Source organism: Coregonus lavaretus (genome assembly GCF_964263955.1).
Source record: "Coregonus lavaretus genome assembly, chromosome: 10".
NCBI classification, from domain to species: domain Eukaryota; kingdom Metazoa; phylum Chordata; class Actinopteri; order Salmoniformes; family Salmonidae; genus Coregonus; species Coregonus lavaretus.
Genome location: NC_139997.1, coordinates 41,193,820 through 41,217,237, shown reverse-complemented (window position 1 = coordinate 41,217,237; position 23,418 = coordinate 41,193,820). Strand labels below are relative to the sequence as shown.

At 41.1% G+C, this 23,418-nt stretch overlaps 1 protein-coding gene across 5 annotated transcripts in view; it reads left to right on the top strand.

Moving 5' to 3' along the window:
• The first annotated feature begins 2,758 nt into the window (after positions 1 to 2,758).
• Positions 2,759 to 23,418, top strand: part of LOC311136086 (RNA-binding protein Musashi homolog 2) — a 323,857-nt gene continuing 303,197 nt past the window's right edge. For 3 of the 5 annotated variants that reach the window (XM_084170165.1, XM_084170162.1, XM_084170163.1), the window contains exons 1-5: positions 2,759 to 2,962; positions 3,311 to 3,351; positions 3,615 to 3,696; positions 4,198 to 4,282; positions 11,094 to 11,135. In XM_084170165.1, the coding sequence (XP_084026291.1) occupies positions 2,901 to 2,962; positions 3,311 to 3,351; positions 3,615 to 3,696; positions 4,198 to 4,282; positions 11,094 to 11,135 (312 nt within the window). In that variant the 5' untranslated portion in view covers positions 2,759 to 2,900. The remainder of the gene's footprint in view (positions 2,963 to 3,310; positions 3,352 to 3,614; positions 3,697 to 4,197; positions 4,283 to 11,093; positions 11,136 to 23,418) is intronic. The other 2 variants (XM_084170166.1, XM_084170164.1) reach the window with 1 other exon arrangement.

Below are 23,418 nucleotides of genomic sequence, written 5' to 3'. Positions count from 1 at the left end.
GAGATCTGCGCATCGATCTCGTCTGGCACTCACGGTTTGAGCTCTCTGTAGGACGACGAGGGACCGTGTGACAGCTGCAGCAGACAAGGAGGTCCCCAGCTGTCCTTTCACGCTCCTCTTCCCCTCTGCTCTGCTCTCATCTCATACTATCATTTCTTCCTCCTCCTTCCATTTAAATCCCTAATGGCTCCCTGCGATCAGCATCCACAGGCCTGGTTATCCCTCTGCCATCCTTGAGTTACTGTGACGTTTCTGCGTGTTGAATGCCATCTACAGAGCTGTGTGAGAACATTGCTCACGTTGAATGCTTGTCAATGCTACAGTAAGTTCAATATATGAACGCTCTCAGGACACAATGTTTTCTTGTCTCTATGCTCAGCTATCTGGGTAGAGGGGTTCACATTATTGAGGTAGTGTTCAATTTCACAGCTTCATGTTTTAACCACATTTCCTCATTGAAAAACGCATAAATAAACTCTGGAGTTTGTTTGTGTATATTTAATTGTGCAACAGGAACATATGTTTCATATTTCAATGGAGAACCATGTCATAAATGTTTTGAAGTGCATTGATATGTTCAAGGCATGTAACAGATGTAGGATATAAAATATTAAACCGTCCCTTAAATACTTTATCCGTTCATTAATCAAACACAGATGCCATTGTAGCTGCAGGCAAATTCACAAATGTGTCCCTACCGTAGAATGCTCAGGAGGCTGCTGAGCGGAGGACGGCTCATAATAATGGCCGGAACGGTGCGAATGGAATGGCATCAAACACATGGAAACCATGTGTTTGATGCATTTGATACCATTCCACGAATTCCGCTCCAGCCATTAACACGAGCCCGTCCTCAACAATTAAGGTGCCACCAACCTGTGGTAGAATTATATAATACAGTTTCCTCACTGTTGTCAAGGGGGTTTCCATGCGTTTTACATATTGTCTCGAAACCCTTGATCACAAAAATACCATATTTTCCCTTTACTCTTCAGCACTGAACCAACCTTTGATGGCATGTATAGTTAATTAATAGGTAGGGATTTATTACATTAATATGCAGAGAGGAAGGGTATGTAATTGTAGACTTCTGAAAGGGATCTCGGCTGCATCGGTCATGTTGTTTGAAGGCTGAATTGCATCTCAGAAAGGCTCACTTAACACTAGTGGCTGCTCAGATTAAAGGGAATGCACCACCACTCCAACCTTGGCTTGGAGTGTATTCATTTCAATGAATATAACAGCTGTCACAATTACTGTGATAGATCCACATTGTGATGTTTACTTGCCTTGTGTGAAGTACTTTGTTATATTTAGTTGTTTAGCGCTCAGCTAAACCGTGTGTGTATGAGAGAATAAGTGAGTGAGTGAGTGAGAGCGCGCGCGCGCGCGCGCATGCATGTTAGACACACGCACACACACTGAAAGAGAGAATACGATAAACAGTATTGACTCATTTACCAGAGTAAACATGAACATTTCATTGTAATGTTGATAGTTTCAAGTGGCTTTTTCCTCTTTTCGAGTGGTGATTCATCCAAAAATAGTCAATTACATGTCAAAATAAATTATACCTACCAATGTTCAACCTGCTCTACATATGTCTTCTGTCTATTGTTAAGGAATAAGAGCAGGTTCAACATTGATTAGAATAACTTCATAAGGTATACAATAATGTTTATTGTACAGAAAAGTTGACCTGTGTGGCTTGTGGCCACATTTAAACTAGCTCTCATAGATAAACCAGTTCAAAGTCAGTAATGACATCACTGCACCCAGTTCTAAGTGCCTTTACAAAGGTTCTTCTCAAGTAAAAAGGAGATCAATTTGAGTGTGTGTCTGTGTGCACGCGTGCACGTCCGTGTGTCTTCCTCCCTCTGTCTCTGGCCGCGGTAAGGAAATAAACAGCAATCACTGTACCATGACATGAAATCCACTGAGCATCCAGCTTTAATTGAGCTCTCGCTTATGTTCAGATTTAATGGAAAACTAGGCCCGCTTCCCCCAGTTACTGAGTAATGAACATGCATATTCAGAGGTTACAATTAAATCCACCTCTTTTTTTTTCTCCTTTTTCATCTTCAGGTGGACTGCGTTTCTTGTACTGTAGCATTTCAAAATGCAATATGGAATACAATGCTAAAATATTCTACTAAAATAGTATCTTATTAAAAGTGTCATGTGAGGGAACATGTTTCTTCAATCCATTTGAACACACAAAATATCCCCCATTCAAATACTGTAGGCCTACTTTAACCGGTCTCTGCCTGCATTAAATATGAACAATCTACTGTACATGTTCATACAAACATGCAGAAAATATTCATGCATTTCTTTAGGATAAATAATGAGAATATTGCTGATATAAAGGCGCAAACAATTGATTCACAATATATCAATATGATAGTTTATAACCTGTAATAGCCAATAGGCCTATTCACATGCAAGTACAATCTATTTTTGGTATTTGACCATGAACTAGCTTGGTCCATCATTATTCGTTTCTCTAATTGCATGCGCGCGCTGGAAGGAAATTACGCATTAAATAAAATGTTGCCATTAAGGCGTGTCGGTTTTTTTTTGTATCGCAATTAGAACTAATCACCGTGGTTACATTGTCATAGGAGCGTTATGACCAATAGGGGGAGTGGGTTTTCAGAGTTTCATAGGCGGAGTTTCTGTATTAACGTCAATTGGATTGGTTAGTTGACAGCCCTCGCCCCGCCCAGTGTGGGCTAGGGAGAGCATGCGAGGGGAGGGAGCTAGGTTGAGCTGATCCGATCCCACGTGTGACGATTCCATTCCCGGCTCAGTAATATTCTCATAGTCGGGCTGTGCATAGCGTTTGCCGTGTCTGTGTGTGTCTGTTACTGTAGTTACTGCCTATAGTTTGGTTCGCTATGGAAGGAGACGGGAGTCAAGTTACATCTGGAAGCCCAAATGATTCACAACATGACCCGGGGTAAGATGATAACAATTTCGACTTTCCTTTATTTATTGTATTTTTCATCTGAGAATGTCTGAGAGAGGATTTAGCAAGTGTGCGGTGCTGGATTCAACTCGCAGTGCGCACATCACCATTGGTCTTACCTTCCGGATGCAGTTAGTAGCGATGAAGCTTCTACTTTGCTTTGAAAGATTACAGTAGCAAGTGTGGCCTTCCCCTTTTAATAAGATACATTATTGCTATCCAGCGAATGTTATTTTCCTTTTTTCCCTCTATTCGTTAAGATCGCTTTTAGAAGTAGTTAGTCGTCAAAATGGCCGATCTGACATCTGTACTCACTTCTGCTATGTTTTCTTCTTACAGTAAAATGTTTATTGGTGGCCTCAGCTGGCAAACCTCACCAGGTGAGACAATTATTCCCCTACATTTTCCATGTTTCTTGTTTTGTTGCAATAATTGATTGTGCATGCTGTGGTCGCGTTCTCTGTGTGTGCAGTAGGCTACTGTATGGGATGTTTGGAGTCCCTCTGTTTGCGCACAAGGTTATTTTAGATTTCCAATCATCTGAAGTCCTCTATTCGACCCCTGTGTTTTTGAAACACACTGACAACAGTATGACGACCATTTGTTATTTTCTAATTATCCGACATATTTTCTCTGTTCACAGACAGCCTTAGAGACTATTTTAGCAAATTCGGAGAAATAAGAGAATGTATGGTGATGAGAGACCCTACGACAAAACGTTCCAGGTAAAAGGTTTTTACTTTTGCTTTCCAGTTGGTGAAATGCTATCCTACACTTGTGTAGTTTATATGCAACATATTAACCCGGGCTGTTTGTCCCGCGTTGTGTTTGACAGAGATATATTAGCTCAAAAGATAGCTGCGGGCGAATGCAATTTGACATTGACTTTGGGACTGCACTGCAATGTTGGTGTAGTGTTTCCCCCCCTCTCCTTTAAATCAATATAACGTCAAATAACTTAAATATCAGTGCCCGCAATTACTATAGTAATCTACAATTCAGGAGGATATTATCTCTATCATTTGAATTAACAGTAGTTAATTGTGACAGTGTAAATAAATGTGTGCAGTTCTATTTTTTTCTGCATGTTAATGATATTCTTGATAGGCTACCATATGTTAATACTCTGAGAGAAACAGTTGAGCTTATATTTCTATCTTCTCATGTAGCCTACATAAATAATGTGTGACCTAATTGTTGTTTCTCTGTGTATCTTTGTTTTGCAGAGGATTTGGATTCGTTACGTTTGCAGATGCTGCTAGTGTAGATAAAGTCTTAGCTCAACCACACCACGAATTAGACTCAAAGACGGTATGTCTGTGTTTTGATGTCATTTGCAATGATATTTTACTGTCTGTGTTTCACGTTTTAAATGTTCATCATTGCCTTTATTCATTTCACAGTCATGCTTGAGTTATGATACAGTAATAATACTATAATATAAGTTCCACATAGCAAAATAATTCCACATTGAAACCAACAACAACTGCTGTACATCCATGTGTGGCAGGTGGCATCTCAGAATACTCACATGCCATTTACCGGTCACTGGGTTGGCCCTCTTGGTTAAGACCTATTGGTAAATGATTCATTTGATCAAAGCCATAGATGTGGAATTAGCCCATGATATCACCGTGATCCCCTTCATGCAAACTATTGTGGTAAAACACCACTTAGGGGTGAATCTCATATCTGCTCAATTTCCCTTCTCCTCTGAATGAAGCTGACACACCCCCTTTCCCATCTCCCATTACCGCTCCACATGTCCACATATCCCATGTCATTCATATGGGCTCTCACCGGCCTCCTCCATGCATATGACCTGTCAGATCATACACATCACTCTAGTCTGTATAATGCATATCGCATAAATGGAAGTGGGAAGTTAAAAATATGATTCTATTAAATAAATATGAATGCCCAAAAGGTCCATTAATCCTGTAAAATATTTGGTATTTCATTACATCAAATTATCTATTATTATACATAAGTGTATTTGAAATATTAGAAGTGTTGCTTTCAAGTTCAAGTCACAGTACATTGTCAAGTTTGTTAATTGCCAACACCTCACCAATTACCAAAACCTATTCTCTGTCTTATAATGTCAACAAACCTGATGTTTCTCCTATTAGCTTACTTCATGTATTCTTCCATTAACAGGCATCCATACACACACACACACACACACACACACACACACACACACACACACACACACACACACACACACACACACACACACACACACACACACACACAGACACACACTTCCCCATTTATGCTGTTTTATCAAAAGCCTTGAACTATTGTGCCAATGTGGCAGTAGATCAATAATTAAAGGATGTCAGTAATTTTTGAAGTGCTGTCCGTGTAGTGGTGGATTAGACAGAGTTCAGCTGAAATCATATTTGTCTGCGATTTCTGCTTGGTGGGTGGTGATATCCAGTCATGCTCACACAGCTCTGGAAATTGAATAGTGCATACCGAAAAATAGATGCTTTGTTTGCAGCCTTCTGTGAAAGCCAAGTTCAGGTGGGAGAGTATGTCTTTAAGATATATTTGGAAAGACAAACATATTGTACTTCAGCAGGCAGTGTACAATTACAGTGTGGAGCCGGGCTGAAAGCGGTGCTAGAACTTGTTGCACGGCTGTCCTCAGCTGATTGGCAAGTCACTGGAGGGTGCTTGTAAAAGCTTTCCATTTTTATCTTGATACTTGAAAGCAAAAGAGGAGCGGGTTCATGTTTTGAATGTTATAAAAGGAAACCAGCATCTGTAAGCTGTTGCAGACAATCTTGGGTTGTGCAATGCATATATCAGGGAGAAAGCCCCAGAGTGCTCTATTTAATGTGTGATTATTTGATACACACTCTATGACAGATGTTTCCTGTTTAGAGCTCTGCGACATATAATGATAAATGGCATATATAAATGAAATAATGGATAAATAGCCTACACACATGCAGTATAAATACTGCAGATTAGCATGTGTTCTATATGTATTTCTGTATGGTACGTATAGGGTGGATATACTCTTTATACATATACATTAGGGAGTTGAAGAACTCTTTCTTTGTGATAATGAATAGCCTATGCTTTAGTAAGCTTAATTGAATCACTCCTTTTCCCCCTCAAGGTGTAGATAGAATGCAGGTGGCACAACAGTTGGTTATTGACAGCACTCATACCAATGTACTTTATTTTCTCTATAGAGATGAGAAGTTCCATCTGGTGTCTTTGCTTGGAGATGTGTCCTGTACCCATATATGTTGCCATAACTGAACAACTAATACGACTCAAAGATAAACAATTCTGCCTGACAAACTAACCGTTAGTAAGTAACAATTGAGTAGCTTGTAATTAGACATATTGTCAAATAAAACACTGGTATTAGTTCTGTTGAATTTACTGTTTTTGATTATTTAATACAAAAGTATAAATAAAGCTCTAGCCTTAATAAATCCATTTGTTTTCCATTTTGTCCATACAGTGTTTAATGAATACGATTTAATTTGAGTGAAGTAAACTATAATTGAAATTACAGGTTGTAGCTTGACATATTATTGTATGCAGACAAGTCTTGAAACCTACAATCATGTTGTAATGTTTTATTTGTTTATTTTCTTCCAGAACACTACACATTTATTTATTACTTTTAGTTTAAGTTCCCTTACACTAAGGTGTGTTGTGTAAATAATAATAACATATGGCATATTGATAAGCCAGCGAGAATAGCCCATGAAAATCATAAGGATTATCATTCTAAAAGCACAATGATTTAGCAGTTGAAGAGAGTGAGGGAGGATGTCATGTTCTTTGTATGAGCTGAGTAATTGAAGGACCTAACCTAAAGCATGGCCCTATTGATACTAAGCAATACTGAGCTCGACATTTGATAGTTCCTGATGTGATGCTGAAGCAAAAGAGGGCACTTTGCCGGCACGCAAAGGAAGCAACTCTTACATCACATAGACCTGAACCAGAAGTTTTCTGCCTTATATTACATTCCAGAAGTCATTCGGCAGAAGCGCGCACGTGTAGCATGTATGTCATATGCTGTATGTACTAACTACAGTGTTAAACAGTGCCTTGCAGTCTCTGATGCTGTATTGTACCAGGTGTCTTTTGCAAAAGAGATTTGATCTTAGTGAGACTAACCTGGACATGCAATACCCTACAAGTCTGCAGGTTTAGAAAGAGGCTGAGGGCTGATGTAACTTTAAATAAAATGTGAAAAAACATTACGATTTTCTTCACATCCTGTAGCAGAAATGGTACAGTGTTCTTAAACCAAAATATTGGAGATTTTTTACAGCCTACTCCAGTTCCAAGCAGTATTACATTTTACATAGATATTCCTCCTTTGTTTTTTTTAGTGGATGTTCTCTAGTGCTAATGGTCTCAGTGTGGAAGGAGGGTTACCCCGTGGAGAAAAATGTCAGCGAGAGATGTGGACAATGAGCACATGTATGCTTTCATAATGCACACACCATCATAACGTGGCACAGCTATTGTTAAATCCCCCTGATAGCCTGAGTTGCTTTCTGTCCGGTTATGAAAACAGAGTGCTTTCAGACCAGTATGAATGTGAATGGAGACATATGGCCAAGGAGAGCCCGAGGCTTCAAAACACACATGGCAGCCATTCAGAACATATTTTGAATGTTATATTTTATTTTATGCTATATCCCATCTGGAATAGTATAAGTTATCTTTTTACGTACAGTTAGTTTAAGAAAGGATGACGAAAATGATTTTAATTGATTCTAATTCTTCTTTATGTGAGGAGTTATAGTGTTAGACTACCAGGTCGGGATTATTCAGTCTGGACTCCTGCCAGAGGAGATGTACTGTACTGCTAAATAAGTCTTATTTTCTTCCAAAACAAAGGTAGCCTATTTTGTCTACAGATATTTTTTGCCATTATTGAATGACCTCTGGCCAACCCCTGTTTGCTGTTTTGATGTAGTAGATTCAAAGGACAGAATGTCTCGTTGAGGTGAGGGGGATGAGGCCAGAGAGAGAGAGAGAGAGAGAAGAAAGGGCTGGTGCAGCTGATCTGGACAAATCTAAGCCTCCTCTGTCAGATATCAATTGAAAGTAATGTCAGCTGTGAGCTCACCTCCACCGTGCCCCTTGTTGGTTCATGTCTAGCAGGTGCTTTGTCTTCAGTTGACCGTGTAAGCTCTACCTGCCTTTTCCAGCCTTAGATTCAACAGATCCTCTAATGGATTTGGTTTTCTCCTCAGACTTTTCTTTTTACAGTATTCAGCATCTAAACAGGCAGTACTTTTTTCATTGTCATCATTCGTTGCACTGATAATACATTGAATTGAAACAACACAGACATCATTTCTTTTTTACAACAGCAGGGAAATGCAGGCTTCAGAATAGCCCATATGTGGGTAATCAATTGCTCGGGAACGATTTAACGTTCCCCCCCAAAATACTGCTTTGATGAGGGAATGCTAAATGGCCTCAAGTGAAATGATGAGGCTTCATTTGGGTATTTGTTGGCAGTGCATTTGACATTGATGATTATACTTGTTTGTGTATGAAAACCTTAGGGAGATTGACAGAAAGAAGCAGATGATAAATCATTGGATATCAATGCTTCCTAAATCGCTCTAAACACACAAAAAAACAGTAAAGAAATTAAGCCTTTTGATAAGCAATTTTTGTAGCTTTAAAAACCAATCTTAATCTTAAACTGCCAGTATAGAGTGAGATCTGTTAAGAGAGAGAGTTTACCCAGAAGCTGCAATAATGTATGAAATCCTGTTGGAAGATCTGAACTAAGGATGTAAGCAATTGCCTTCTGCCTGGATCTTACACAATCGCACAGTGAGAAGCCCTCTGAGACCCTGCCGTAAAAAGCTGTAACAGAAGATAAGAGAAGAAAAAATGAGAAGGAATGTATTGCTTTTGGTTTGTTCTTTTTTATTAGTCTGACATACCTAGTTGGAAGATGTCGACTGTAGAGCTTGAGAAATAGCTATTTTTACACTTTGGGATGTGATCCATTAGGAGACAAAGCTACCGGTATGTATGCAGTATAATTTGTACCAGAATTGAAACATTATTCTGCATTGATTGAAAAGACTATGCTCTTGTTGGTGGATTTGTTATCATTTCATGGATCTAGAAATGATCCCCTCATTGCAATGAGACTCTGTGATTTATTTCCTACTGGTGGGTGGAAATAGTACGCCACGAGATCAATTATTAACACAAAAGAGCAAACTGCTATTCCTATGGAAGCGTGTAAATGGAATAACCTTTAGTTCTAGACATGCTTTAGTGTACTGTTGTAATGTGAAATACTTGGCCTATATGATTGTGCCCAGGCATTAAATGTAATTCCCACATAAACTTCCAATTTACATGAATACTTCAACAGAATGAAAACAAACTGTAGAATTTATTCACCCCCCCCCCCTTTGGCAAACCTCTCAAAAGAACCATTCAATTCCTAGGCTGTGACCTAAATAAAGGTTTGCTTCTACAAGCTTTCTCAACAGATCCCATACTAAGTCATCATTACCTAACACAGCTACACTGGTAATCTGGACAAATGACTGCATTATCTGGCCATTTCAATAAACAAACTTTTATGTCCAATTAGTTGAATAGTAGTGATTGTATGCAGAATAATTATTTGTCAAGTTCAAAATCCATTGTGGATTCGATTGACATGCTGCAACGCTAAATTGTACCACCTTCACTGCTATTCTATTTAAAAGTTGAACTGTAGCAGAAATGTATGTTGACATCTTCAAATGAAAATGTACCGTATGAGAGAGAAAAAACAGGCCCATATCCAGCTGAGTTGATATTCAGGGACTGGTGTGTAGGTTGGAAAGGTAAGACACAACCAAGTATGACGGCTTTGATATTCAAAGTATAGGCCTATAGTGTTGTCTTTGCACAAATAGGCCCAGCTCCACTGAGTATTGGAGGTTGAATTGGTTATGCCTGAGGCTAAGTGCTAAAATGAATCATTACATGGAATTCATTATGAGCAGGGTTGCCATACCCAGGTGTTATTGAATTCATCTCTCAAATTGACCTGATTTAGAAACATGGCTAATAATCATAACTCCGCAAGATTGAAATAGGACATAGAAATATGTTCCTGCTTGGTTCTCACATGTTCCTCTTTCTCATTTGACTACAAACTTCCCAGATGGTAACCTTTGTCTCTTTTTTCAACTGAATCTTCAATTGCATTCATTATTGAGGAATGTTTTTTTATGAATATGTGATATTAGTGTTCTCTATTCATAAGCCTATGAGATGGAGAGGTTTTATAGTAGGACTATGTTTTGTCCAGCTAATGTGACATGTTCACTTCCAGCAAAGTTCACCACTTACTCCATCTTTTTGGCTTCTTTTTGTAAATTGAGAGAGAAATCTCAGGCCTACATGTGGCCAACTGAGACAGACTTGATCTCTATGATGATGCTGTGGTGGATTACATACAACCTGTTGGTATGCAAGCCTTCAAAATCATCACTGAGAAATACGCAGCAAAGTAAAGGCTTTGCCCTGCTGAACACAAAGTAATTTTCTGCAAGAGAACAATTTCGATCTGTTGACGTTTTTCCCCTTCAATAGGTCTGCTTGGATGAGATTGTTTGAAACTTCTCTTTTAAGAGCCTGGTATTAAAGTCAGGAGAAGGCAGCATGACATTGGTGCATTAAATAGTTTATTTTCATTCTGAATGCAAGATTGATAAGGCTGCAACCCCACGCCTCAATACCAGTGAAACAGAGGAAAAAAATAATTAACGAAACGACAAGGCAAAGACAGAAAAACAGGTTGATCTGATGCACCTTCCTGCTTATTTCGGAATATCTGGAGTTATTCTCACAGGCCTCAGACTACTATTTCCAACCTTGTGATCTTGAAATAATAATTTCCTCCAAACTTTCCAAGGCACTGTTCCCGTTTTGTGATCATCTCTCAGCATCAAAATGATGGCATGTATTTTGAAGTTTTAGAAATGCTGTTGTCACTTTGGAGAAACTTTAGCATTCTATCTCTGTTGCTAAAATTGTCTGAATGTTGATGCACAAATGACCATTTCTTAACACACCTTTATGTTTCTATCTTTCACAGATTGATCCTAAGGTTGCCTTCCCCCGACGCGCTCAACCTAAGGTAAGAGCAAACCACCTCACTTACTGTTAGTGCTGCTAACTGACCAGTCAGCCTCATTCTCTAAAGCACTTTTCTTTATTAGCAACAGGACTCATTTAATTTAGGAAAAAACACTCCAAAGGCACTTGTGCTATGAGCTTGGGAGCACTTCCAGCTCAGTTCAATGTGTTTCTAGACCAATCATACTATGATGACTATTTGTGAGTTTATAATTACATAGAAGAAGAGATGATTGTGCTTGTGTTACTGTTAAGGAGAAAAACATGGTCAGCAGCCTCCTTTGGAGATTTCCCCTATGCTGATCCCAATTGTACCAAAATGAAGCAATTACAATAGAGAGGTGATATTTGACATGTAGGTAACTCGTTAATGATGAGAGTATCATGTTTCATAATGGCAGAATCCTGGCTTGGTCACTGGTTGTTTGTGTGTGCTACACACACGTGCGCGTGTGCACACACACTCTGTTTGTCGAGGTGGTGTTGGTAATCATGGTGTAGCCGCAGTGTTGAGAAGTGTGTTCTTTATCCCCATATGACAAGCTTTGGGGTAGAGGGGTGAGCCTATAGGCCAATGTAGTGCTCCTCACATCAGACCTTTTAGACCTGAAATGGGTGGAGATCGATAATGGATTTTTCTCCTTCCCACCAGCTCACAGGGAGGTGTTGTTACTGAGCGGTTCAGGTTTCAAATGGGGAATTGGCAGTGAAAGCTTTCAAAGCCAGAGCACATGGTGTCTTAAGGGTATCGGCATATGGTTGAGAAACTACCAGCTTTTTTTCACTCCCTCATTTGCCTGTTTGTCACTTTAACCTTTTATCTTCCTCGGCTTGTCCCTGAACATCTAAAACACATAAAAAACAACCAACCAATATGTTTTTCCTCCGGAAAGCAACCTCCTCCCTGGAAGGCATAGCTGTTGTGCTTATTATTGTATACCTTTTACAAAAGTATGCTCTGTTTAGCTGGGATCAACAACATGGTAGAGAACAGAATCACTCAGAGATACATAAAAAAAAATCACAACCTTATAAACATCCAGTTTCATTCTACTGTTCTTGTTACATCACTGGACGAAAACAATGACACCTCAACAGAATTGGTACAGTAGTACAGAAAAACCTGCAGTTGAGATGTTTTAGTCAGGCTGTAGGGCAAGCTCATTACAGGAGAAAGGGGCTTTTATTTGTAGTATTAAGAGAATGTGGATTTCAAAGGATCTCAAAGCAATAGGATTAAGGCAGATAGAGTAGCATGGCATGGCTTTCTCCTTCATGTTCAATTGATTTAAGGCCTTTATAAGCAGTCTGGGCCTGAGGTTGCCATTTAGAAAACACTCGTCATCGTTTCTTTCCCCCCGCCTTCCTCATCCTCTTCAGCCTTGCTGCTTGTTGCTGTTGTTTAAGAGGCATGTCCCCAGTGAGAGATGGGGTTCAGTGGGGCAGCTGCTAGGGCAGGCTGCAGGTGCCTCCGTGGCGCTGGTTTGGGGAACAAAAATGTTAAGAGACCTATCGGCTTTGGTTTCCTCATGGGCTCACACCTCACTCCACCCTCCATCTATCATGCACTGTAGCATACTTTGTTTATAGTACTGTGTTACTGTGCGTTAGGGATTGTAGATTTTGACCCAGGTACTTCAGACATTGGTTTTCAGTGTAAACTTAAACGACTAAAACCAGATCTAAAGTATATAGAAAAGATAATGGAGCTATACATTTTTTAATAAGATCATCTTTGAGAACTAACAATCACCGAATAAAATTGACAGTAAGGGAGTTTCTAAAATTAAAAAAATGGCATGGAATGGGTACACCATTGATTTTGTTATAATGTTTGAGTCACTCAGATAGCATAAGAACATGGAATAAGCCTTGGCCAAATGTGTAGAATTGCAGGAAATTAGAAGTTGAAACAATAACAAAGTGTCCTGGCCGCCCCGTTTTGGTAAAAACTGAGGGATGGGCCTGGAGAAATGTAACCTCTCTCAAATTCATAGACAGAGCTATGGATGGCAGGACTGACCATCCATGATATAAAAATGATAGTTTTAACCATGTTTTGATGCTATACAGTGTTTGTTTACATTTGCTTTGTTTACAAACATTGGAGTAGAACAAGTTTATATTTTGGGTTCTGATGGGGTACGACAGTTGAACTAATAAGCTCATGAGGCATTTTATAAGTTATATTCTTCAAGAATCAATGGGTACATATCATTCATTTATAAGTCCAAAAATGGACGTAGTAACTGCTGATTGCCCCTTTAAAACAATTTTTTTTCCCTCAGCCCCATGACAAAATGTGTAGAATTTCAAAATGTGATGTATGTGTGAGGTGAATGGAGGAGTTACAGTAGGTATGAGAGAGAAACGTACAGGTGCTGTTTCTCTCTTCTCCTCCTTTGTGGAGCTGTTCTCTTTGTGTTTTCACAGGAACATGAAAACTGTGGGCTGATGTCAGCCTGGTGTGTTTAGAAACCGAAGTGGTGGTTGCTGCCCACATCGCTAGAGATTGGTTTCTCAGATGCCCGTTTCGTTACCGATACCGTCGCTGCCACTGTTGTTGTTGTTTTCACACTGCTGAATCACAGACAGTCATAGCGTGTCCCAACATGATTTTAATTGCCAGTGGGACTGTGGCCACTTTGCTGGGAGATGAGCTCTGATGACTTGTTATGGAAATGAAAGGAAGGAGCTGGGCCACTCAGAGAAGGCGAGTAGCGCAGCTTAACCCCTTCCTCACCGCCCGGCTGTCTCACCAGGGGCTGTTTGCCTCATTAGGCTTCACTAGCAGCCACTAGTCGCCACATCAATGGCAGTCATTGGGCTGCACTGATGAGATGAGCCTCTCTGTAGTGTACACAAATAGATATGTTCTGGATGTACTGAACAGTCTCTGAATGAACTAAAAAGGAGTAATACTGTTTACTTGGCTTGACAATCACAAAGTTTTCAAAGTTTTATTTGGTGCTGAATTACAGTATATGTAGATTTTAATAAGGTAGATGGAGTAACCTTCAAATGTTGTCTGCAGCTAACTAAGTGTACCGTAGGAGGCCTGAGTGGGAATAGATCTGGGTTATCAGTCATAAATACCATCAAAGCAGTGGCCCAGATTTCCCTGTGTGTCAGCTGTGTACTCTGCCTGCCTCTCTCTCCCTACTGCTGAGGGACTGCTGCTGCTGGTGGTAGTGTGGAGGGTAGGGGGAGGCGTGGCTGGAGTTTCTACTCTCTGGAAGGGCTAGAATAGATTCACTCTAACACCATATCCTCCCTCTTCCTCTTCCTCTTGTCTGGTCCTGGTCCCACACCTCTTTCTCTTTCTTTCTTTTCTTGTTGTGTGCTTCATTTTTTGAGCTGGAGAAAAGCTCCCAGGTGTCCCATGGTGCTGGAGCTGGGGACAAACGTGTTGCTGAGGGAGAAAACTCCTCTGCAAGTTTTTAATGAAGTCCAAAGGTGACGCTGTGTGATGTTCAAACAGAACCCCCCCCCCCAACAGATACACACGCACATGTTATGTTCATTTATCCTTGTGGGGACCTAAAATGTATTTCAGTTAAAAATCCTATTTTCCCGAACCCCTAACCCTTACCATAACCCTTACCATAACCCTAACCTTAACCCGTAACCCAAACCCTAAACCTAACTTTTAACCCTAAACCTAACCACTAACCTTTTCCCTAACCCAATTGTAACCCTAACCCTAAACCTAACCCCTAAGCTTAAAATAACCATTGTCCTCATGGGAATGTGGGAAATGTCCCCACGAGGGAGAATTTTCTTTGTTTACTATCCTTGTGGGGACTTTTGGGGATTTTAGGTCCCCACAAGGATAGAAGAACCAACACACACACACACACACTATAGGGAATGCTTTCCAAAGGAGAAAGACCCAGGAGTGCAGTTCTCTACTCCAATGCCAATTTAAGAAACCTGCTCAAGGGCTGCTCTCCTACATGCTCTCCATTCTTACTTACAGTGCCTTTAGAAAGTATTCACATCCCTTGACTTTTTCCACATTTTGTTGTGTTACAAATTGGGATAAAAAAAACAAAACATGAAATACTCTGTAATGTCAAAGTGGAAGAAAATTCTAACATTTAAGATTAATGAAAAATAAAATGCTTATATATCTTGATTACATAAGTATTCATCCCCCAGAGTCAATACATGTTAGTATCACCTTTGGCAGCGATTACAGCTGTGAGTCTTTCTGGGTAAGTCTCTAATAGCTGTGCACACCTGGATTGTACAATATTTGCCCATTATTCTTTTTGAAACTCTTCAAACTCTGTCAAGTTGGTTGTTGATCATTGCTACAGACATTTTCAAGTCTTGTCATAGATTAACAAGCCGATTTAAGTCAAAACTGTAACTAGACCACTCGGGAACATTCAATGTCATCTTGGTTAGCAACTCCAGTGTATCTTTGGCCTTGAGTTTTAGGTTATTGTCCTGCTAAAAGGTGAATTTGTCTCCCAGTGTCTTTTGGAAAGTAGACTGAACCATGTTTTACTCTAGGACTTTGCCTGTGCTCAGCTCTATAATGTGTATCCTAAAACTACTCCCTAGTCCTTGCCGATGATGAGCATATCCATAACATAATGCAGCCACCACCGTGCTTGAAAATATGAAGTGGCACTCAGTGATGTGTTGTGTTGGATTTACCCCAAACATAATGATTTGTATATAAAGAAAATAACAATTTTACTTTTAGTGCCTTATTGCAAACAGGATGCATGTTTTGGAATATTTTTATTCTGTACAGACTTCCTTCTTTTCATTCTGTCATTTAGGTTAGTATTGTGGAGTAACTACAATGTTGTTGATCTAGCCTCAGTTATCTCCTATCACAGCCATTAAACTCTGTAACTGTTTCAAAGTCACCATTGGCCTCATGGTGAAATCCCTGAGCGGTTTCCTTCCTCTCCGGCAACTGAGTTAGGAAGGACGCCTGTACCTTTGTAGTGACTGGGTGTATTGATACACCATCCAAAGCGTAATTAACAACTTCACCATGCGCAAAGGGATATTCAGTGTCTGCTTTTTTATTTTTACCCATCTACCAATAGGTGCCCAAATTTGCGAGGCATTGGACAACTTCCCTGGTCTTTGTGGTTGAATCTGTGGTTGAAATTCACTACTCGACTGAGGGACCTTACAGATAATTGTATGTTTGGGGTAGAGAGATGAGGTAGTCATTCAAAAATCATGTTAACCACTATTATTGCACACAGAGTGAGTCCATGCAACATATTATGTGACTTGTTAAGCAAATAATTTGACTCCTGAACTTTTTCAGGCTTGCCATAACAAAGAGGTTGAATACTTATGGACTGAAGACATTTCAGCTTTTAATTTTTTTATAAATGTATAAACATTTATAAAAACTAAATTCCACTTTGACATTGTGGGGTATAGTTTGTAGATCAGTGGCACAAAATCTCCATTTAAATTCAGGCTGTAACACAACAAAATGTGAAAAAAGTCAAGGGGTGTGAAGGTGCTGTACTTTTCTTTTCTCTTTCTCCCTCTCTGTCTCTCACCCCTCCTTCCATCTCCTCCACTTTTTTCACTCTTGACAGCCTCTCAAAACCTGGTGAATCTGCTGTTACGCCTCTCTCAGTTATGTTGTTTATCTTTAGGTGATTTTAGTATCATCATCTACATCATCTCAGAATGATTTTCATTTCAACTGACACAGCTGACTGCTGGGAATATGAAACCATCGCTGCCAGCTACTCTAAATGTCCATATGAGTTTATTAAAAGCACCAGATTCCCTGTTCAAACTCAGTCGTGCACCACTGCCAGAGTTTGAAAGAATTTTGAAGGACAAAACTATTTTATATATAACATAATACTTTACAGTATATAGAACAGAATACTTAATATAGCACATATCTCTATATACAGTATATCTCTTATCTTACGTGTTTTCACATTGGATGATAGTAGGTCATCTTTCCATTCCTCTGAGACTGGAGACAAGCATTTACAGACAGAAACACAACCTCACTATTTCTAATGGAAAACATACCCTATGTGTATTTCTGTTTTCCCTCAAAATGAATGCACTTCTGAAATGGGTTTTTACAACCGACAGGAAGTGCATTGACTTTTCACTGAAAACAAGAAACAATCCGATAGCTGGCAAAGCTAACTTGGATCAGGGTGAGGGAAAAGTCGATCAATCAGTGTTCCGTTGATGGGATTTCTTTATCGTCACCTCCCTCTCACCTCCTGGCGAAAAAGGTTTATAGCCGACACAAACAAACCCCCCCAGATGGAGGGCGACACAGAGAGATGTTTTCTCCCTGTGGTAATGGATGTTCTAGAGTGGGAGGAGATGTGTTTAAATCCCTGACCCTATGCTGTTCCAGCTTTGAACAGCCTCAATAAACTGGTCCAGACAAGAATGAGGCCAAAGCCCAGGCATATGAATGACTGTTTGTTGAATGGTCAGACAGAATCAGCAAAAGACAGTCAGAAGAGACTCAGTCTGTCAAAGCACTTCTCAGTCATTGATACTGTTTTCTCTTCTACACATTGTCATTATACAATTTATCATGTCTGTGGGTGTGTGAGTGAGCATACATTGTTAGTCTTAATACACAATATGCTTGTCTTTGTGTTTAGCGTATGTGTGCCATACAGTATATGCATGTGCTCTCTGTGTGATGCCTGGCTCCTGAGTGCTGTACCCTCTCCCCTCCTCTCTTCTCCCTGGCCTGGTCTCTTTGCTGTGGGTCGAGGGTAATTAGGTTTGGTGGGGGTTCAGGGCCGTGTTCTGTACTTATCAATGGCAGCAGGCAGGCAGTGGACAGCAGGGAGGGGAGGGAGGGAGAGAGGGAAGGAGGGCAGGGAGGACAGAGGGCTGCTGGAGCCTGGCCCTGCTAAACCTGATGCTGACTGACGGTAATGAGGAGACCCAGGCCAGCCAGCCAGGAGGGAGGGCTACGTCCCCCTCAACCCAACTCAACTCCCTCATCACTACTAACACAACCCCTATCAGATCCCTCTTTTTATGTGACACATGCATGCACACATTGAATGAGCAGCCTCACCCCACCGCAACCTTTCCCCCTTACTCCATTCACCTGCCTAGGAAAATATTAAACTCTGACCGAATGGTAGATTTGCGCTTTTAGTTAATCTACACTTAGATTTCAGATGATGGCAAATGTACATGTTATGACACCACTGACACATAGTCATAACCTTGCTGTTCTGCAGTGTGTTATTTTTGCCCTCACGTTGCCAATGAATTACGCAGAGCAGGCCCCAGCGGCACAATCTCGCACGGCATTGTGGGAGATGGAGTGGGGGGTAGATTAGTTCCAGTGTCGGAGACAGACAGGAGGAGCCAGATGGAATCTGGGAGCTGAGACAGCGTTCTGTTCTGCAGTGAGGAGAGTAGCCTACCGGGACAGGGACAGGCCAGAGCTCACCCAGTCTGTCTCTGGTCAGAGTGCACCACATTCCTGGAGGCCTGAACCCGCTGTGGCGTCTCCCTGTCCTGGCACGGAGCCTCTGGCCTGGGGCATGGGATGGTCAGGGGAGGGCATGAGTGGCCACGCACTCTGCTTCTGACACACAGCAATAAACAATCTCACAGACGCAACAAACAAGTAGATATTTGTCATCCCCTGTCTTGGGCTCGACTTTTGTTATGATCGTTTTTTGGGAGGGGGGTGGGGGGGGTATTTGTCACACCTGATGACTAGGCACAGCTGTGCCGCCAGTAATTATCAATTTTCTGCTACACTTGTCTCAAGAAGTGATTTAAGTCCTTCATAGAGTGAAATCTCTACTGCTCCAATCCTACCCAGACCCACAACACTGCTCCCCACGACCATTTAAAATAAATGCAGCATTAAAGTGCTATGACTGTATTTCTAATCTAGAATGCATTAGAGAAGATTTGAATAATCTTAAAAAGGCCTAATGGGATGGTCTGCCTAGCATGTTTCTTCTGCAGTGACCTTCATGGTTGACCTTGACTCTTGTCTCTTTCCATTTGTATTCCAAGTGGTTTCCCCTCACGTAAATAAGATATACCACACCATAGCACTTCAGCTAAACTATTTTCAGAACAGACCATCTTTATTTTTTGGGCTGGATCCTCTTGGCATAGTATTAGTCAGAGATAAACGTACAGGACCCAGCATGGATCTTCCTCTGGTTTCTGGCTGATCTAACGCTGAGTGCCTGCCAGGCCTATTAGAGTTCTTTTGGAAGAGTGGACAATTATTTTAGTCTGCCCATGCGTTCACTCTCCAAGCTGCTGTAGGCTGTAGCTGTGGCTGTAGGTTGTAGCTATGGCTGTAGGCTGTAGCTAAGGTTGTAGCTGAGGATGAGGCTGTAGATATGACTGTAGCTGAGGCTGTAGCTGTAGCTGTGGCTGTAGATATGACTGTAGCTATGGTTGTAGCTGTGGCTGTAGCTATGGTTGTAGCTGTGGCTGTGGCTGTAGCTATGGTTGTAGCTGAGGCTGTAGATATGACTGTAGCTATGGTTGTAGCTGTGGCTGTGGCTGTAGCTATGGCTGTAGCTGTGGCTGTAGATATGACTAGCTATGGCTGTAGGTATGGCTATAGATATTACTAGCTATGGCTGTAGGTATGGCTATAGATATGACTAGCTATGGCTGTAGGTATGGCTATAGATATGACTAGCTATGGCTGTAGGTATGGCTATAGATATGACTAGCTATGGCTGTAGGTATGGCTATAGATATGACTAGCTATGGCTGTAGGTATGGCTATAGATATGACTAGCTATGGCTGTAGGTATGGCTATAGATATGACTAGCTATGGCTGTAGGTATGGTTATAGATATGACTGTAGCTGTGGCTGTAGCTGTGGCTGTAGCTGTGGCTGTGGCTGTGGCTGTAGATATGACTGAAGCTGTGCCTGTACAGGCCACTAGGACTACAGTGCTGTATTGCAGGATCCAAGTTGTCATGGCTCTAAGAGCTCACTCTTACCTTTATGCAGAAGCAACTCATCCTCTGCCCTTTTTGTAACCAATATCTGTCAATACAATGGGCAGAATGTTCTCAATTAAATTGGGTAGATTAATGCATTATTTCATTGGATAACTGTTTGAATTGCATATCTAGTTGTATGATTAGACTTTTTATTCTTTGATAAATCCTCCATATGGAACTATTTATCTTCCCATGTAACATTGAACAGGTATTTGTACCTGTAAATGACACTTTGAAAAACCTCGAACTTGTGTGTCTCCATAGAGCATGAAGTCAGTATGAATTTTCATCCCATCCACATATGAATATTAATACAGTCGAGTTCTGATGTTTTATGGTGGCACCGTGGCACTGTCATTTTTAGCCAAAGCAATTTTAAGCTTTTGAAACCTTAAAGGCCCAATGCAGTCAAAAACATGATTTTCTTGTGTTTTATATATATTTCCACACTATGAGGTTGTTGTAATACTGTGAAATTGTGGAAATTATGATAATGCCCTTTAGTGTAAGAGCTGTTTTGAAAAGGTACAGTAAGGTACTTAATTGTTACCCAGAAATTATTTGATATCGAGGTAAAAATGGCTGCATTGGACCTTTAAGGTATGCCTATTGCTGTAATATTTAACAGAGCTGTCTGCTGACACAACATGGAAGAGCTCTCTCTCTCTCTCTCTCTCTCTCTCTCTCTCTCTCTCTCTCTGTGCTCGCTGAAACAGCTGAGCTGCCACTGAGTCCCTGGCTGAACCCCAGTGATGCCGCTCAGAGGAGCACACACGCTGGAGGGGGAAAGCTTAGCTTTTTTAGAGCATTTGCATTGCATGTAAATCCCCCATCCAAACAAAGCAGGCAATTCCCAAGAGGGTCCAAATTGGCCAAACTAAACAAATGAATGGGATAAAGTGAACCCAGTGGTTGACATTATAGCCACTGCTACCAGAGGGACCTGGGTGCAGCATGGAGGATGGAGGAGAGGAGAGGAGAGGAGGGGGAGATGGGATAGGAGGGGTGAGAGGGAAGCTCATGCCCTCTAGTGTTGTGATCTTCAGAGATATAGTAGGTTGACTTGTCCATGAAGTAGTCCTGACCTGTTATGCCCTTGTTGCCCTTGTTCTGCAGCCTCAGCGGCCTGTATGTGTGTGTGTGCTTTTGTGTGTGCGCTTGGTTGTGTGTGTGTGTATCCTCTCCTCTCCTCCTCTCGCTCCTCCCTCTCCTTCTGCTTCCTCTCCCCTTATTGAAATTCATATCTCTTTCTCCTTCATGCATCTTGCTAGTGGGCAGGCTTTTGTGTGATGAATGTGTGTGTGTGCTGTGTGTGTTTTGTATGTTATTTTGAGCCTGGCCGAGATATATGTGGGGCTGTAGCTGAGGCTGAGGCTGTACAGGCCCCTAGGACTACAGTGCTGTATTGCAGGTTCCAAGTTGTCATGGCTCTAAGAGATCACTCTTTCCTCTATACACTCAAAAGGCTTCAATGGCTGTCCCCACAGGAGAACCCTTTTTGGCTCCAAGTACAGATGTAGGATCTTAATTTGATAACCCTTTTGTTGCTGAGAATTTTCCTGCACAGCAGGAAATGCTAACTTGTAGTGTATTCAAGGTTTAAAAAGGCTTCTAAAGTTGGTAAATACACTTTAAAATGTCAGACTTGATTTGCCCTAACAAAAAAATGTATCACCCCTACAGCAAAATTCCTGTTGCTGCAGGATTATGTTCCTGCTGTAGCAAACTGGCTCAAATTAAAATCCTACATCTGTAGAACCCCTTTTGGTTACGGGCAGAACACTTTTGGGTTCAATGTAAAACCCTGTGTGGAAAGGGTTCTACATGGAACCCAAAAGGGTTCTACCTATTATTTTTTTATTTATTATTACCTGGAACCAAAAGGGTATTACCTGGAACCAAAAAGGGTTATTCAAAGGGTTCTCCAATGGGGACTGCCAAATAACCCTTTTAGGTTCTACATAGCATCTTTTTTTCTAAGAGTGTACAGTAGCAACTCATCCTCTGCCCTCTTCTGCTTCGAGCTTTCTGTTCCATACTCCATTCAGACTTCATTGTTTTTTTAACCATTGTCTGTCCATTCAAATTCAATGGGCAGAATTTTGTCTCAATTTAATTGGGTAGTGTGTGTATGTGTCTGTGTTGTTTGGAGCCTGGCCGAAATGTATTTTTGTTCCGTCTAAATGTGACTCATAACGGACAGCTCTTCACTGATATCCCCCAGTCCCCCTCTCTTCCTCTCACTCTCTCCCTCAGTCTTTTCCTTTCTACAGTATCTACCCACCCATGTTTTCATAGTCACACTCCCTCTGTCTCCCTTGTTCTATCCCTCTCTTCATTTCACTCTCCTCCTTTCTCACCCCCCTGTTCTCCTCATTTGCCTCGGCTTGATAAATCTGATGCTAAATTTAGAGGCATTTCTTCTTCTCCAGAAAGACATTACCGGCTCTTAGAGAGGGATAGAGAAAGAGGGAGAAAGAGAGGACAGCAGGCATGACAGAGGAGAGGAGAGAGAGACTCCAGGCCCTGCCTCTTTACGCAGATCCCTCTCCCCTCCCACAAAACTGTCTTTCCACATCAATAATACCTGTTCACAATGGCTTCTCTAAGTTAGTATGGCTACTGCCTACTTACTACTGGATTCTATTGCACAGTATTTTTAGATGAAGGTATGATCTTGCTGAACGTGCTGCCAGCCTTAAGTTTAAACAAAGGTAAATGCAGACTTATCCTGCTCCATTTACACTGATCAATTAGGCCTAATCTCCTTCTGAGACTCGATACCACCTCCTTGGTATACTGAACATTAAACCCTGTAATACCTTATACTTGACAAGACATGGGTGATGACATACAGTAATGCAGATACATCTCCTAATGCCGTCTATCTTACTCCTGACTTGCCCCCAAATGAAATATCTCTGAAAAGGTGCACATCCAATTTGACAGAGATTTCTTTGACCGTATTTGCACAGAGTTAGTGTGCCATCACGTTGTTAAGTAGGGCTGTGCTACATAAGACTATATAGACTCGTCTGGCCCAGTTTCTAATGAAATACCCCTCTGACTGGAATTACTCTCTAAATCTGCTTGGAGTGCTTTTACTCCTTCTACTAGTATCTTTTGATAATGCTGGGTAGAATTCCATATGCTCGGTAGAACTCTATATGCTGGGTAGAACTCCATACGCTGGGTAGATCTCCATACGCTGGGTAGATCTCCATACGCTGGGTAGATCTCCATACGCTGGGTAGAACTCCATACGCTGGGTAGATCTCCATACGCTGGGTAG